This window comes from Eurytemora carolleeae, unplaced genomic scaffold (genome assembly GCF_000591075.1).
Source record: "Eurytemora carolleeae unplaced genomic scaffold, Eaff_2.0 scaffold570, whole genome shotgun sequence".
In the NCBI taxonomy this organism is placed as follows: Eukaryota; Metazoa; Arthropoda; class Copepoda; order Calanoida; family Temoridae; genus Eurytemora; species Eurytemora carolleeae.
The window spans coordinates 202,853-219,164 of NW_019396508.1; the positions used below are offsets into that span (position 1 = coordinate 202,853).

Below are 16,312 nucleotides of genomic sequence, written 5' to 3' on the forward strand. Positions count from 1 at the left end.
AAGAATTAAAAGATAAATAAACTCAATAAAGAGAAGAATTAATAGATAAATAAACTCAATAAAGAGAAGAATTAAAAGATAAATAAACTCAATAAAGAGAAGAATTAATAGATAAATTAACTCAATAAAGAGAAGAATTAAAAATAAATAAGATATACATCAACTTCTATGAAAGCAAGAATACATTTTACAAAAAGAATATATAAACCCTATAAAGCGAACCCCTAGAAAAAGAAGATTAAGAAAATGATAATAAAATAATAAAGTTAAAACTTTTTAACGTCACATTGTATTAATACAGAAAATTTAAAATAGCAAGTCCATTATACAGTAATTTAAGTAATTGGATCAATTTTACTAAAACTAAAAATGGTTGATCCAGGATTTAAGGTAATTCTGAAGTCAGCAGGTAAATTTTTATTTCTTTACAAAAGAGAAGAATTAAATCTTGAGTGACAAGAATTCACTCCAATAAAGTTTAAACTGTATGCACTGTGAGTAGAGAGAGCAGGTCGCGAATGAAGGCTTTCTTTGCAAAATATTGCGAATAAAACAGGTTTAAAGATTTCTCTCCTAAGTTGGCGAAGCAGTGTTGCTCTCTACATTCTATGCCTGCTGGCCCCTGAGCCGGAACTTAAGAGAGATCCGAAAAATGAAACCGAGTTTTTAGCAGTTTTCATAAAGAATCTAAAAGAGAAAAACCGATCAGGTTTTCTTCTGCAACCCTGGTTTACCCCTATTTTAACAACTGGGTTTCTAATCTTCAGTCTAAAGTTTCAATCTCCAGTATTAATTGCTTTGTCTTTTTTTTCAAAAGGTTTGAGTGGCATTGCCTCATTTTGTATGTGCAAAGAAATTAAAATAATTTTCGTATTATATAAAAATATTTTTCAATAATTCTCGGAAAAAATATTTAGCAGTTTCCTGGAAAATATCCAATTTAAGTTTATGGAATGTTTTTCAAATATCTGATGTGTGTATATGACGTTGGTTGAAAACTGAGAAGGTTTGGTTTCTCTGGGCTGAGTTTGAACTGCAACCTAGAGAATGATGATTGCAGTTTGAGAATATATAACTCTCACCTGAGTTTACTGACCTTCTCCTAGTATACAGCTGATACACGGGATGAAATAAAATACTCACAAGCGGAGTCATCAGTCGTAAAATATTACCAAGTACATAACAATGTGAAATTTTGTGTTTAGACATAAATATCCGTCATTTTAAATTCCAAAAACAAAATTTCGTACATTTTTTAATATTTATCTATTTCTTATTAATTTTTCTTGAAAATATGATATACTCATATACCTTAGGCTGTAGAAATAATAGACTGTAGATGTAATGTACATTTATAGAGTTGTATATTCTATTCACAATATACATTTATAGAGTTGTATATCCTATTCACAATATACATTTATAGAGTTGTATATCCTATACACAATGGTATCTTTAAACCTTTGTCTTTTCAAAGATGAATGAGATGTACTTATTTTTCTGGCAAAAAATGATTATTTTTAATTGTGGGTTCTGAATCGGGCAAGCCGCTCTTAACTCTTCAGTCCCATTCAGGTAATTAATTATTATTATTATTGATTCTTCAGCTCAACAATTTATTTATATTAAAAAGAGAAAAGAATCTTTAACAATCTATTAATGATTTGAACAGAAATAAAATATTTAAAAGTCGATGTTTAAAACAAACAAAAATATTTGACCTCAAAGTAAAAACCAGAAATATATCTTGTTGATCTGGTGTCATTATAGTGTAAAGTGAAGATGACATTAAAACTAGTTTGGTCGAGTATATCTAGATATTATTTCAGGGTTTACGAATTCTGAAACCTAATATCTGGTACCGGCCGGATTCTACAGGGTGTCCCATTTAAACCTGATTTCTGGTCCCGGCTGTATTCTACAGGGTGTCCCATCTGAACCTTATCTATAGTCCCGGCTGTATTTTACAGGGTGTCCCACTAAGCCTGATATATGGTCACGGCTGTTTTCTACAGAGTGTCCCACTAAGCCTGATAAATGGTCCCGGCTGTATTTTACAGGGTGTCCCACTAAGCTGATAAATGGTCCCGGCTGTATTTTACAGGGTGTCCCACTACAACTGAAATATGGTCTCGGCTGTATTCTACAGGGTGTCCCACTAAACCTGATATATGGTCCCGGCTGTATTCTAAATAATAACCTTAAGATCAACTGTTTTGATTTTCCCGTACTCCCCTACCGAGACCTGAAAGGACATGAACATGTCGTTCTCCACGTCCCCCTCGTACTCCAGTATATTCTACAGATTAAGATAACTAAACTTTATTAATTTATTCATGCAAAATTACTGAGCAATGGTCTACTGGAGGGGACGTTGGTTGCACAGGCCCCCACCAACAAGCCCCTTAATGGATACCTAACCTGGAGTAGTTAAGATATAATATCTGTAAGTAAATGTATAACTGGAGACTAGTTCAGATTGTAAAACCTGTATGTAAAAGTATATCTGGAGACTAGATAAGATATTAAAACCTGTAAGTAAATGTAAATGTAAATGTATACCTGGAGACTAGTTAATATATTTTAACCTGTATGTAAATGTAAATGTAAACCTGGAGACTAGATAAGATATTAAAACCTGTATGTAAATGTAAATGTAAACCTAGAGACCAGTTAATATATTAAAACCTGTATGTAAATGTAAATGTAAACCTAGAGACCTGTTAATATATTAAAACCTGTATGTAAATGTAAATGTAAACCTGGAGACTAGTTAATATATTAAAACCTGTATATGAATGTAAATGTAAACCTGAAGAGTAGTTAAAAACATTGAGATATAGACAACTCTGAAACTTAGTAATCAAATTTTTAGACTTTAAAGACTTCAAAGTGTCGCAACGCCTTGGCTTTTGGGTTTACCTCACATACTTTTTAATACTTTATTGTAGCCCTAGAGATATACATATCAAAATACTCACTTGTTTTCAGCTTAAATTTGAAAGAAGTAATTGGCAAAATACTGCTCGATTTTTGTGTAAGAGTGTGCACAGTGAATGTTAAAACCTGTATTTATGTATACCTGGAGACTAGTTGCAACGTCTGGCATAATCTCTGCTAGATCTTCTAGCGTTAAATTCTTCGCTACTCCGACCGGCGCTGTTTCCTACAGAAATAAAATGAATGTTTATGAGATAATATCGCATGGAAGGCTTATCATGGAAATACTGAAACAGATTTAAACGATAAAATAAGTATTGCGATAAATTTCTTATGTTATATTGAAAACAGTGTTTTTTTTTTAACTGACCTTTTCCTGACTACGTACTGCGTAGTGTATTTCATTTCTATTATTTCAAATATTCTTTCTTTCTATTTATATTCTTTTCATTGATATACCCCCCGCTCCTTCTGTTTTCATTATTATTTTATTTACGAAAGTTTTCTTCNTATATACACTACTGATCTCAGTGCCAAGATTGCGGAATGGTTTCTATGTATCTTTGCTTATTAACCATGTAATTAGATTAATGCGCAAAAGATAGGGTTCGATGATTAAGATAATGAATAATGATGACAATGTTGAGAATTAGGGATATAGGATACAGGGCAAGGGGGGGGGGGCGTATCTTTAAATGTTATTTGCTTATGGGTTTCTTGAAAATTATCAATCACACTTTAGGATTTGTTTTAAAAAATACAGAAACAATACAACATTACTACAAAAATGATAATTCAATACATAATGTATTTTATAGATAGAAAGAGTGGGTGGATAGAGAAGAACGGAGATATTGCAAAATTGATACAAATACTTCATGAAAAGCTCGTCAGAATTACAGCCTCGTTTTTTTCTTTCTTTGCCATGCATCAAATACCAGAAATCAAAGACGACTTTCAAGTGGTCTCTTAATTCCCATGTTTATTGGGACACCCTGTACCAAACCAATCCTGTTTTTATCCAAAAACTTTAATCCTGATTTTGAAAGGTATAAGATGATTTATTCCAGAGATGATGAAGAATAACTGAGTTTTTACACCGAGTTAAAGGGACTGTTACTGTACTTTTAATTGATTCTTCATGTAAAGAGGGTAATGCCCGATCAACAACGGTACACTTAAAAGTTTTTTCTGATCAAGTATGAATTAGATATCCATTTTTTTGTTTATTTAAACTGTTTATTTTCATTTGTGGCTTCTCTGTAAAAAGGACTGGAGTATTTCTATCTTATAAGAAACAATATAGAAATTTCCAGACTTAACACTATTCGAGTAAGAAAAACGACATTGCATAAATGGTCACTTGTAATTACTCTAACACTCCCTGTAAGCTCCATCATGAATTAGAAATGAATACAACATGATACTGCAGTTTATTATAGTTTAGTTTTACTCTAGTATGTTCGTCTAAAGGCAAGGTTTAATGCAAGGAAAGTTAATTGCAGTTGCGTATACTCTGCGTACATATAGAAACCAGTTCTCTCTGGGCGGAATTTGTAAAATCAGTGTTCGTTTAGTATCCTAGGAGGGTAAAAGCATTGATATTTGAAAATTTTGATAATTCACATAAAAGTTTCCTATGACCGGATTCAGAATATTTCATTGATTGTTTTTTTATGTGAAAGATGGATCCTATGGCAGTGACATCCGTCTTGTGTTTACATTACCGCCCAGAGACAGTACACTGCAGTACAAAAGATACTTACACCTCTGAAATAACTTTCCTTGTATTATAACCTTGGTCTAAATGTATCTACATTCTACACTGTTCCTACAAAGATTGCTTAAAAATAAGACCAAATTATGTATTCTAAAGGTAGGATGGATAGGGGTTTGTGTACACATGTGAATATGATGTAATTGTACTGCCAGGATCAAGCTTTATCAAAACAATAATTGTACGTATCCTTTTATTCATGGTTCCCTGCAGTTGTTACCTTGTTTCATTCTTTTTAATCAATTAATAAGTCATTAAACGACTTTATTTAATGCAAAAAAAACCTCAGTTAACCATGAAATAATCTTATTTGCAGATTTTCAGGTCGTCTTTACAGTCTCATACTTTGTGGGTATCTATGATTGTTGCTCTGATACAAACAGTAGATTAATGGAGTAGAGTTTCTAAACCTTTCTCTTGAATTCCAATTCAATAGATTAATGGTTTAGTGTTAAATACTTTATTGTATTTAAGATTTTCCTTCTCCTTGGATTAACACTAAACTATAAAAATAATATCAATTTAAAGAGAGTGACCGGCTATGTAAGGTAGTTGAACTGAGTATGCAGTGTTGTGGAAAACTTCTTTCGGATTCATTATAAAAAAACTAATTCTGAAAACGTATCCACTCCCAGAGTAGGAGTTTTGAACGTCGAATTTGCGCTCAAACTCAGGATTTACAGATCTTTACAAGTTAAATATGTCTAAAATGAGTCCGAAAGAAGTTTTCCACAACACTGCATACTCAGTTCGACAACCTTATATAGCAGGTCACTCCCTTTAATCTTCTTTATCTCCGACCTTACCTGCGGACTCAGAGGATAAAATAGTTTATCTGAAGAACCCAACCCTGCAGTTTAAAAATAATAAAATAATCATAAATGTGATCAGAGTTTACATTTCATGCTAAAATATTAAAACTTGGAAATTCATCAAAATGAGAAATCTTTTTAAATGTTTGGGGAAAATACACAGTTTTACAGGATTAATATATTCCGCTACATAGGTTTACATATTCCTATGTTCAGGTTTACAAGTTTTATATGTTTCTTTATACAGGTCTACAAGGTTTGTATAGTCCTCTAAATAGGTTTACAAGGTTTATATAGTCCTCTATATAAGTTTAAAGGTTTATATATTCCCATATAGGTTTACAAGATTTTTATATTCCTATATACAGGTTTACAAGGTTTATATATTCCAATAGACAGGTTTACAAGGTTTATATATTCTTCTATACAGGCTTACAAAGTTTATAAATTCCTTTTTACAGGTTTACCAGGTCTATATATTCCTATATACAGGTTTACAAGGTTTATATATTCCAATAGACAGGTTTATAAGGTTTATATATTCTTCTATACAGGCTTACAAAGTTTATAAATTCCTTTTTACAGGTTTACTAGGTCTATATATTCCGATATACAGGTTTACAAGGTTTATTTATTCCTATATACAGGTTTACAAGGTTTAAATATTCACATATACAGGTTTACAAGGTTTATTTATTCCTATTTACAGGTTTACAAGGTTTATATATTCCTATATACAGGTTTACAAGGTTTATATACTCTTATATACAGGTTTACTTGGAATTGAGTTTTTGCCACAAACTCTGAGTTTCTAATTTCAATATCGTTGCAACCCAATGTCGTAGACCTTTAATATTTCAAACTTTGAAAGATATTAGATTAAATAATGTATGTTTGAAATATCAAAGGTTTACATCATAAGGCTGCAAAGATATAGGTTTTAAAAAAAACTGAATTTGTGGCAAAGACTCAATTCCTTTACATACTGTAAAACTCTAATTAACAGGAAATTATGTAAATTAATTGATGACTTCAAAGTCGCCTTTGACCTTAGAAATAATTTGAGGCATTCAACATAGGTAATCTGATTTTAGCAATTTTTTTTTAACAAATACAATAATTACAGAATAGCCTACCATTTACGCTCTCCTGCCATTTCCAAAATATGGCAGGCCATATTTTTGCTCTCGAAAATATGTTTAAATTTCAATTTATTAAATAAAACCATGAAAATGTCTCATTCTGAACGAAATCATTCATACCTCCAGTAATAATGAAAGCACAAAAATAGCAAACCCCATTTAGAAAATGGCAGGACTAGCGCTATCCTGTGATTCTTGTTTCATATAAAAATATTGCTAAAATCAGGTTGCCAATGTCAGACTACAGTAGTCTCCACAATGGAGTTTTAGTTGATAGTTTGTTTTAATCTTCCTGACAGAAACAAACTCAAGAACTGACAAGGGTCAACCCAGACCGAAATATATTTTCAATAAATGTAGAACTTACATCTTCTTTTTTTACTCTACAGAGGTTTGGTCCATAATAATCACCATCACCGAATTTTAAAGTGATTTCTATTTGTTGCCTGTTTCAGACATTTTAATTTACAATCTTCAATTTATATTCTCTAAGCTAGAATTCTATTGTATTAGAACCTGAAGATATGTTTCAGGTAGGAACCAAAGTTTGGAAGGTTGAGAAACTTTAATAAATCGTCCTTGTGATGCATAAAGCAGAATGGCCGGATGTAGAATGTAAACTTAGGGTTGAATTGGAACAATATCATGAATATACATTAATAATTTACTTCTTAGATTTTTAGTTCTCTGAAGGAATTTAGATTTTTTCTTTTCTTATTTATCAAAATATTTCTTAAGAATTTACCCCTTTATTGCAAAACCTTTTAAAGTTCTTATTGTAGAATTAGTTTTATATTTGCCCTGGGTAATGTTCCATCTCCGGAGAACTGTCCTGCGAACCCGTCCTGCTCCGGGGCAGAATGTAGACAGGAAACATATTACACAACATTCTCACGAAGAAAAGAGAACTGAAACCAAGTTTTAGAATATCCTGGAGCGAAATCAGTTCTTGAAACTTTTTCTCTCAATCTTTATTCTCCTAGTGAGGACAAGATTCAAGTATTTTCAACAATAGATAGTTTCTTGAGTATCTTCAATATGCACAGTTTCCTCATATTTAACAGTCTATACAGTCAAATTTATGCATTCGTTGTTTTATTGGAAAATTTACAATGGTTAATTTTTAACCACGAGAAAACAGGTTTTTTAAATACACAATTGTAGTATACAGTCATGATACGTATTGCTTCAGTTTGACGAGTTGTTTGATTTTTGATACTTTTGTTATGTTGGGTTTCTTTGGTTTGGTTTGGTTTGGCTTAGTATTACTCCAGTCCAAATCCCTCTGCATTAGAGATAGCGATGGTTAATTTCTCCTGTAAACAGTCCTGTAATAAAAAAAAAACATAATGTATAATCTATCTTGAGATGATCCAAAATATCCTTGTCATCTCTCAACCTTGAAATCGGACCAAAAAAAGCGATAATCAAATTAAATAAAAATATCTAAATTTTATCTTAGGTAATTTTAAAAGTTTCTAAAGGTTTCAATGATACCGTTGTACTTACAAAACTTTTGTACTTTTAGCAATGAAAGGTTTAAAAAAATACCCCTTTTAAACATTTTTTTCTTTTTTCAAATTTGAAATGATAAATATAGAGGATTAGCTTTTGTTCCTGGAAAAATAAAAGAAGCTGAATACTCGCCACAAACTCTAATTTATTGATCCCTTTTTCTTTGCAACCTGACGTAGAGTTTTTGTATTTTTAAAATATTGAATTTGTTAAATCAAATATAGGGGTTAGAAAAGATTGATTTTTTTTTGAAAAATTCTCATTCTTTATCCCAAGGCACTATCAGATGATAAAAAATCCCGCCATAGTGAAGTATATTGATACATTATTACAAACTCAAATTTTCTAATTCCTATTTCGATTTGCAATCTGATGGTGTAAACTTTTGATATTTCAAGCTTAGATTATTTTATCTGACAGATCTGCAGTTTGAAATATATATGTGGTCTCCGACATTGGGTTGATAAGATATAGGGATTAGAAAATCAGAGTTTGTTGCAAAGACTCAATTCATTTGGTAAGAAGCAATATATTACCTTATCTTGATAATCAGGGAGAACTAGCTGGTTGAAGCAGGTATGAGCCTCAGGTAGGTAGGATAATTTATCCTGAAGTAGGAAATAGATTTTGCATGTGTATGATTTCCCGAAAACGTCGATTAGAGTCAAAAATGTTTTTTTAAAAACATTTTTTGCATTTTAAAAGATTGGGGACTTAATGTTGGGAGGAACGATTATATTGTACAAAAGGTTCTATATTGACCGGAGTAGGTTTGAATGATCTAATCTAAAAAATGCTGTATACCTTTAGTTTAGATATTTTGAATGACATTTCTCCCATCCCTCCGACTGGAACTCGATCTGATCCTGTTGTAAACAGGAGAAACTTCTTCTGCAGGCTCTCACTGTAGTTTAAGAGAACCTGGAGTAGTTCTAATCTTATTTACTTAACTAAATCCAAACTCAATCCTCATCTAAGAGTACTTAAATTCGAAAAGAAAGGCTAGGATTGCAGATCGCAATGTTTTGAACGACGTTTTTTTGCAAATGTTTTCTTGTATTTTTACTATTTGTTCAGTGAAATATAAAGGATTTACTGGCTAATTTCTAAGAAATAAAAATTCTGACTGACAAAATATCACCCAAATATTCAAAATTACACTTGTGCAGGACCATTAATAAAGAAGTTAAGCTATGCCAAGCAGCCAAGCAGCCAAACTCTTATTCAAAAGTTGCAATCTAGGTCTTGCCTGTTTTCCTATTCTTTGAAACAGAACAGAACAATTATTTGTTTGTACTTGAGCTAAATATAAATGTTCCAGACTCCACTAACTTACTTACTCTGTCCATAAACTTTGGAATAAACAGTCAATCTTGAAGATATGGTTGGCGTAAATTAGACAGTTAACAAACATAACAGAAATATAAACCTAATCTTATCGTAAAATATGTTTACAGTTTGTTGAGTATTTTAAATTATGTTTCGCTTTAAAGGAATTGTGCTATTACCCCATGGACATTTCAAACTTGGAATACTTAATCTGACAGAATTCAAAGTTTAAATTATCAAAAGTCTATGACATCAGGTTGCAGAAATATGTATAAGGATTAAAATATCAGAGTTTGTGGGGAAAACTCAGTTTCTTTATTTATAGAATGAGAAAAATATCGTCCTAAATAAATCTTTAAAATAAATCAATTCTGTCAATATTCTTCTGTATCTCTGCTGTAAAAATGTGCAGATGAAGTTTAATATGTTTCTAGAATCTTGCTGCATTAAATCGAATATTTTTCTGTTTAACACATTTCGAAAAATATTTAATTGTATGCATATATATGTTTAAATGAATAAGTAGATAAGAAGACAGATTGATGAACTTTAATACTAGAGTTGGGATTTCAGACAGATCCAATTTGCCTGGAAACTCTATTGAAGTGATTTATTTAGTTTTAAATCGAAAAATCCGATTGAAGACAATTTTTCATCCGTTTTTACTCTTCAACATCTTGAAAATTCTTTATTCGTATCCTTAAACTTAACTTCATCTATATCTTCACCTTATTCTTACCTTCTATCATCTTTATCCTTATTCTCATTTTTGTTAAGTAGAAAAGAACAATGGAGAGGATGGACTTGGATCAGGAGAAGAATAGAACTACTAGAGATGGACTAGGATCAGGAGAATAATAGAACTACTAGAGATGGACTAGGATCAGGAGAATAATAGAACTATTAGAGATGGATTAGGATCGAAGAATAGAACTACTATAGATGGACTAGGATCAGGAGAAGAATAGAACTACTAGAGATGGACTAGGATTAGGAGAAGAATAGAACTACTAGAGATGGACTAGGATCAGGAGAATAATAGAACTACTAGAGATGGACTAGGATCAGGAGAAGAATAGAACTACTATCGATGGACTAGGATCAGGAGAAGAATAGAACTACTAGAGATGGAACAGGATCAGTAGAAGAATAGAACTACTATAGATGTACTAGGATCAGGAGAATAATAGAACTACTAGAGATGGACCAGGATCAGTAGAAGAATAGAACTACTATAGATGGACTAGGATCATGAGAAGAATAGAACTACTGGAGATGGACTAGGATCAGGAGAAGAATAGAACTACTGGAGATGGACTAGGATCAGGAGAAGAATAGAACTACTAGAGATGGACCAGGATCAGTAGAAGAATAGAACTAATATAGATGGACCAGGATCAGGAGAATAATAGAACTACTGGAGATGGACTAGGATCAGGAGAAGAATAGAACTACTAGAGATGGACTAGGATCAGGAGAAGAATAGAACTACTAGAGATGGACTAGGATCAGGAGAAGAATAGAACTACTATAGATGGACTAGGATCAGGAGAAGAATAGAACTACTAGAGATGAACTAGGATCAGGAGAAGAATAGAACTACTACAGATGGACTAGGATTAGGAGAAAAATAGAACTACTACAGATGGACTAGGATCAGGAGAAGAATATAACTACTAGAGATGGACTAGGATCAGGAGAAGAATAGAACTACTAGAGATGGACTAGGATCAAGAGAAGAATATAACTACTATAGATGGACTAGGATCAGGAGAAGAATAGAACTACTATAGATGGACTAGGATCAGGAGAAGAATAGAACTACTATAGATGGACTAGGATCAGGAGAAGAATACAACTACTATAGATGGACTAGGATCAGGAGAAGAATATAACTCGAGGAATGGAGTATATGTAAATTGTTAGAATAATAAATTTTTAAAAGATGTTTGTATATTTACCTCCCAGAAGAAAATAATAGTTTGATCAGTTGGTTTGTATCCATCGTACACAACAACCTTCTTCAGTTCAGTTAGATCCATAGTAGGAGAACCGCAGACCAGAATTTCAACCTAAAGTTTTAATCTCAGATCCGGTACATTTTATAACATATTATCTCAGATCTCAAGCAAAGTATAAAGAATATAATCTCTGATCCGGTACATTTTATAACATATTATCTCAGATCTCAAGCAAAGTATAAAGAATATAATCTCTGATCCGGTACANAAATTATAGCATGATTGCAGTATCAGTAGAAGACACTACATATTTATTACATATTATATTTATCCCGAGGAAGATAGAGTACAGTCTCCTGGTATACTCTTCAGCTATATATATAGAATTGTATCCTGAGCTATAGAGGTACAATCCAATCAACTTATGTTAAACTCTTCCACATCTTATATAGAATAGTATCCCAAGCTAGGTAGGATACTATTACTCTTGTACCATGGCTGATAGATAAATATAAGCCTAGACATGATAATAATAACTACTCACAAAAAATAATCAAGAAAATAGTCTGTATTCATTTTCTTTTTGATCAAAATAATAAGAATATTTGTAGATAAAGGATTTGCTGTACAGTAGGCTGGAAGGGTTGGATTAGGAAGATTATATGTTATTACTGGTAGAATCTAATGTAAAATGAAGAATTGTAAAACAACAGAAAATAATATATATAATATATTTAAAGACCAAGATATATCTGTTTAAAAACCTGCTAAATAAACTGCTTTTAGAAGGTCTTCAGCAAAGTTTAAACCATTTTATATCTCTTTACATGTATAAATTGATAATAAATAGACATAATAAACCTTGAACCGATTTTTATGAATTTGAGCTACGTCATTGAACTACCTACTGCCGGTTCAAATTTGAACCACCGATTCAAAATTGAAGATTAAGAAAGAATTTGATTCAGTATTTCAAAGGAATTGAGTCTTTGTCACAAACTCTGATTTTCTAATTCCTATATCTCTATATATAGAGAGATATAAAGGAACTAAACAATGGACAAAAACTTTTTAATCCTTATATCTTTTCCAGCTGCTGCATTTCATAAACCTTAGAGATTTCAAACTAGGAATTTTGCTAGAACAAACTATTAAAAATCTTAGCTTCACACAATCAAGTTGCATGATATAGGGGTTAGAAAATGANTTGAGTAAATGAACATTAAACACCTTAATGCTAGAGGTGAAACACCCCTCTCCAATAACTCTGTGAAGAGCACTTCCCATGACACAAGATCAAATGCCTTACTCAGATCCATTGCACAAGCATAAACTGCTCTACCAGCTCTGTTATAATAATCCACTACAGAGTTGACCCCCCAGCTGCACATTGTAGTACTGGCTAGCTTCTGAAACCCAAACTGAAGTTCATCTGTGGTCAGCTTATCAGAGTTTAGAATTAATATCAACCAGTCAAACCATTTTAGAATCAAGCTGCCAATGGCAATTGCCCTGTAATTGTCACTGATAGCAATGTCATCTAAGTTGTCCTTCACTATGGGCACTAATGTGCACAGTAGTAAAAAAGCAGGAATTTTGCCTGTAGCCAAAAACCATTTAAATAGGTTGGTCACATGATCTATTAACTTGTTTGATGCATTAATTAAGCAGTCAGAGCTGAAGTCAAATAATGCATCACTTTTCATTGCTTTCATTTTATTTAGTGCATCTTTGACTGACTGGCTGTTAACTTTATTTATATCATCCTGTAATCCATGATGAACTCTTTCTTGTATATTTTGCTGCACTTTATCAAAATCTTCTCCTAGAGTATGCTGGGAGTACAGATTTTCATAGATTTCTTGAAAGTGATTTTCAATATTCTGGGCCCCGACTTCTCCATATATACAACTTGAAATTGTTGTGCTTTGTCCACGGAATTTCTTAATTTCTTTGAATATATCACCTCCTCAATTGAGCAATTTTTGAGTAAATTTATCTTGAAGTATAGAAGAAGGAGAAAAAAAACATAAAAAATATCCCCTTTGATAACACGAGGTAAGCGAGACAACTAGAATGTCATTGTTCCTTATTCTTTAATTGTATCTTTTATGTTCAACTCTGTCCTTTTTATGTTACCTTTTCCACCTTTAACTTTCTTGTTAATTTTATCTTACTTTTCGCGTTTTTTTTTTTTATCTTTTTCTTAAAGATTTTGTTATATATTGTAAGTTTATTGTTTAGCTCTTTTCTCTGTTCCTATGCGTATGTTTACCAAGAATTGTGTATGATTAGGTTGCGTATGTTTACCAAGAATTGCGTATGATTAGGTTGTTTATGTGTACCTAGAAAGTGAATGCTTTCCTAGAATGTGTTATTTGTATGCTTACTCAAAATGCATTGTTCACCTTTCATGCATCTGTTTGCTTAAAAGTAAATCTGAATTTGAATGTGATAAAAAATCTAGAATGCGTATATTTACCCAGAATGCGTATAGATGCATAGAATGCGATGTTTATTTACATAGAACTTAACTAGAATGCGTATTGCGTATGTTTACCTAAAATGTGTAGTTACTTAGAATTCGTATGTTACCTGGAATGTGTATGTTTACCTAAAATGCGTATGTTTACTTAGAATACGTATGTTACCTGGAATGTGTATGTTTACCTAAAATGCGTATGTTTACTTAGAATACGGATGTCACCTGGAATGCGTATGTTTACCTAGAATACGCATGTTACCTAGAATGTGTTTGTTTACCTATAATGCGTATGTTTACCTAGAATGTGTATATTTACCTTAAATGCGTATATTTACCTAGAATACGTATGTTATCCTAGAATGCGTATATTTACCTAGAATGCGTATGATAAACAAACATTCCATATTCTGCGTCAAATATTTGTTTAATGAGAAGTTGATATAAATTATAGCATGATTGCAGTATCAGTAGAAGACACTACATATTTATTACATATTATATTTATCCCGAGGAAGATAGAGTACAGTCTCCTGGTATACTCTTCAGCTATATATATAGAATTGTATCCTGAGCTATAGAGGTACAATCCAATCAACTTATGTTAAACTCTTCCACATCTTATATAGAATAGTATCCCAAGCTAGGTAGGATACTATTACTCTTGTACCATGGCTGATAGATAAATATAAGCCTAGACATGATAATAATAACTACTCACAAAAAATAATCAAGAAAATAGTCTGTATTCATTTTCTTTTTGATCAAAATAATAAGAATATTTGTAGATAAAGGATGAAAAAGTATTTGCTGTACAGTAGGCTGGAAGGGTTGGATTAGGAAGATTATATGTTATTACTGGTAGAATCTAATGTAAAATGAAGAATTGTAAAACAACAGAAAATAATATATATAATATATTTAAAGACCAAGATATATCTGTTTAAAAACCTGCTAAATAAACTGCTTTTAGAAGGTCTTCAGCAAAGTTTAAACCATTTTATATCTCTTTACATGTATAAATTGATAATAAATAGACATAATAAACCTTGAACCGATTTTTATGAATTTGAGCTACGTCACTGAACTACCTACTGCCGGTTCAAATTTGAACCACCGATTCAAAATTGAAGATTAAGAAAGAATTTGAATCAGTATTTCAAAGGAATTGAGTCTTTGTCACAAACTCTGATTTTCTAATTCCTATATCTCTGCAACCAAATGTCGTAGACCTTAGATATTTCAAACTATGAAATCTGTTGCATCAAATTTTCTTAGTTTGAAATATCAAAAGTCTAAAACATCAGGTTCCATAGATATAGGGATTAGAAAATTTGAAATTGTGGCAAAGATTCAATTCCTTTAATCCTCCAGTGATTCCAGTACCAGTTCAAATTAATTAAATTCGGTCCCTCGTCACTTTTTGGAAATGCTGACGTTTAAAAAATGTATCTACACAGAAAACTGTGAAATAGGAAGACGACTTTTAGCCACAAGTTATAATTTTAAATGAACATGTGACACATAACTGGGAAGTGTGCGGTGTACACAAACCATTTCACTTATTTAGTGATTTTAAAGCTACAATAGTAAACTTTTTGTGATGTAATAACATCAAATATACTTGAATATTGTTTGAGGTCGTCTTCCTATTCAACAGATTTATCGTTCTCAATGCATATATAAATATATAGAGAGAGATATAAAGGAACTAAACAATGGACAAAAACTTTTTAATCCTTATATCTTTTCCAGCTGCTGCATTTCATAAACCTTAAGGATTTCAAACTCGGAATTTTTCTATTAAAAATCTTAGCTTCACACAATCAAGTTGCATGATATAGGAAATGATATAAGGGTTTGTTTATCCTTATAGATACCTCCGGTGGAACTACTGGTGGTGTGAGAAGTTTTCTATAACAGATCCCTGGGAAATGAAGATCAAGGATTATAGAATTGTAGACTGCTAAACCCATGAGGACTCCTATTAGATTATATTCCCTGAACAAAATATTTAGTTACTGGAATGGTACAACACAAAAACAGAGTAACCCCTTAACATCTAACCTGGAGTAGTTAAGATATAATATCTGTAAGTAAATGTATAACTGGAGACTAGTTCAGATTGTAAAACCTGTATGTAAAAGTATATCTGGAGACTAGATAAGATATTAAAACCTGTAAGTAAATGTAAATGTATACCTGGAGACTAGTTAATATATTAAAACCTGTATGTAAATGTAAATGTAAACCTGAAGACTAGATAAGATATTAAAACCTGTATGTAAATGTAAATGTAAACCTAGAGACCTGTTAATATATTAAAACCTGTATGTAAATGTAAATGTAAACCT

At 31.7% G+C, this 16,312-nt stretch overlaps 2 protein-coding genes across 2 annotated transcripts in view; both read right to left on the minus strand.

The window, feature by feature from the left end:
• The window catches only part of LOC111704566 (RNA-binding protein 25-like), a 4,098-nt gene extending 2,943 nt beyond the window's left edge, over positions 1-1,155 (minus strand). The window contains exon 1 of the mRNA XM_023476843.1: positions 1,083-1,155. Coding sequence (XP_023332611.1) covers positions 1,083-1,155 — 73 coding nt within the window. The remainder of the gene's footprint in view (positions 1-1,082) is intronic.
• Positions 1,156-7,749: 6,594 nt separating this feature from the next.
• Positions 7,750-16,312, minus strand: part of LOC111704567 (probable E3 ubiquitin-protein ligase HECTD2) — a 15,793-nt gene continuing 7,230 nt past the window's right edge. Inside the window, exons 10-15 of the mRNA XM_023476844.1 lie at positions 15,839-15,971; positions 12,781-12,918; positions 11,477-11,587; positions 8,991-9,107; positions 8,723-8,794; positions 7,750-7,999 (exon numbers count right to left, since the gene is read on the minus strand). Of these exons, the coding sequence (XP_023332612.1) occupies positions 7,937-7,999; positions 8,723-8,794; positions 8,991-9,107; positions 11,477-11,587; positions 12,781-12,918; positions 15,839-15,971 (634 nt within the window). The 3' untranslated portion in view covers positions 7,750-7,936. The remainder of the gene's footprint in view (positions 8,000-8,722; positions 8,795-8,990; positions 9,108-11,476; positions 11,588-12,780; positions 12,919-15,838; positions 15,972-16,312) is intronic.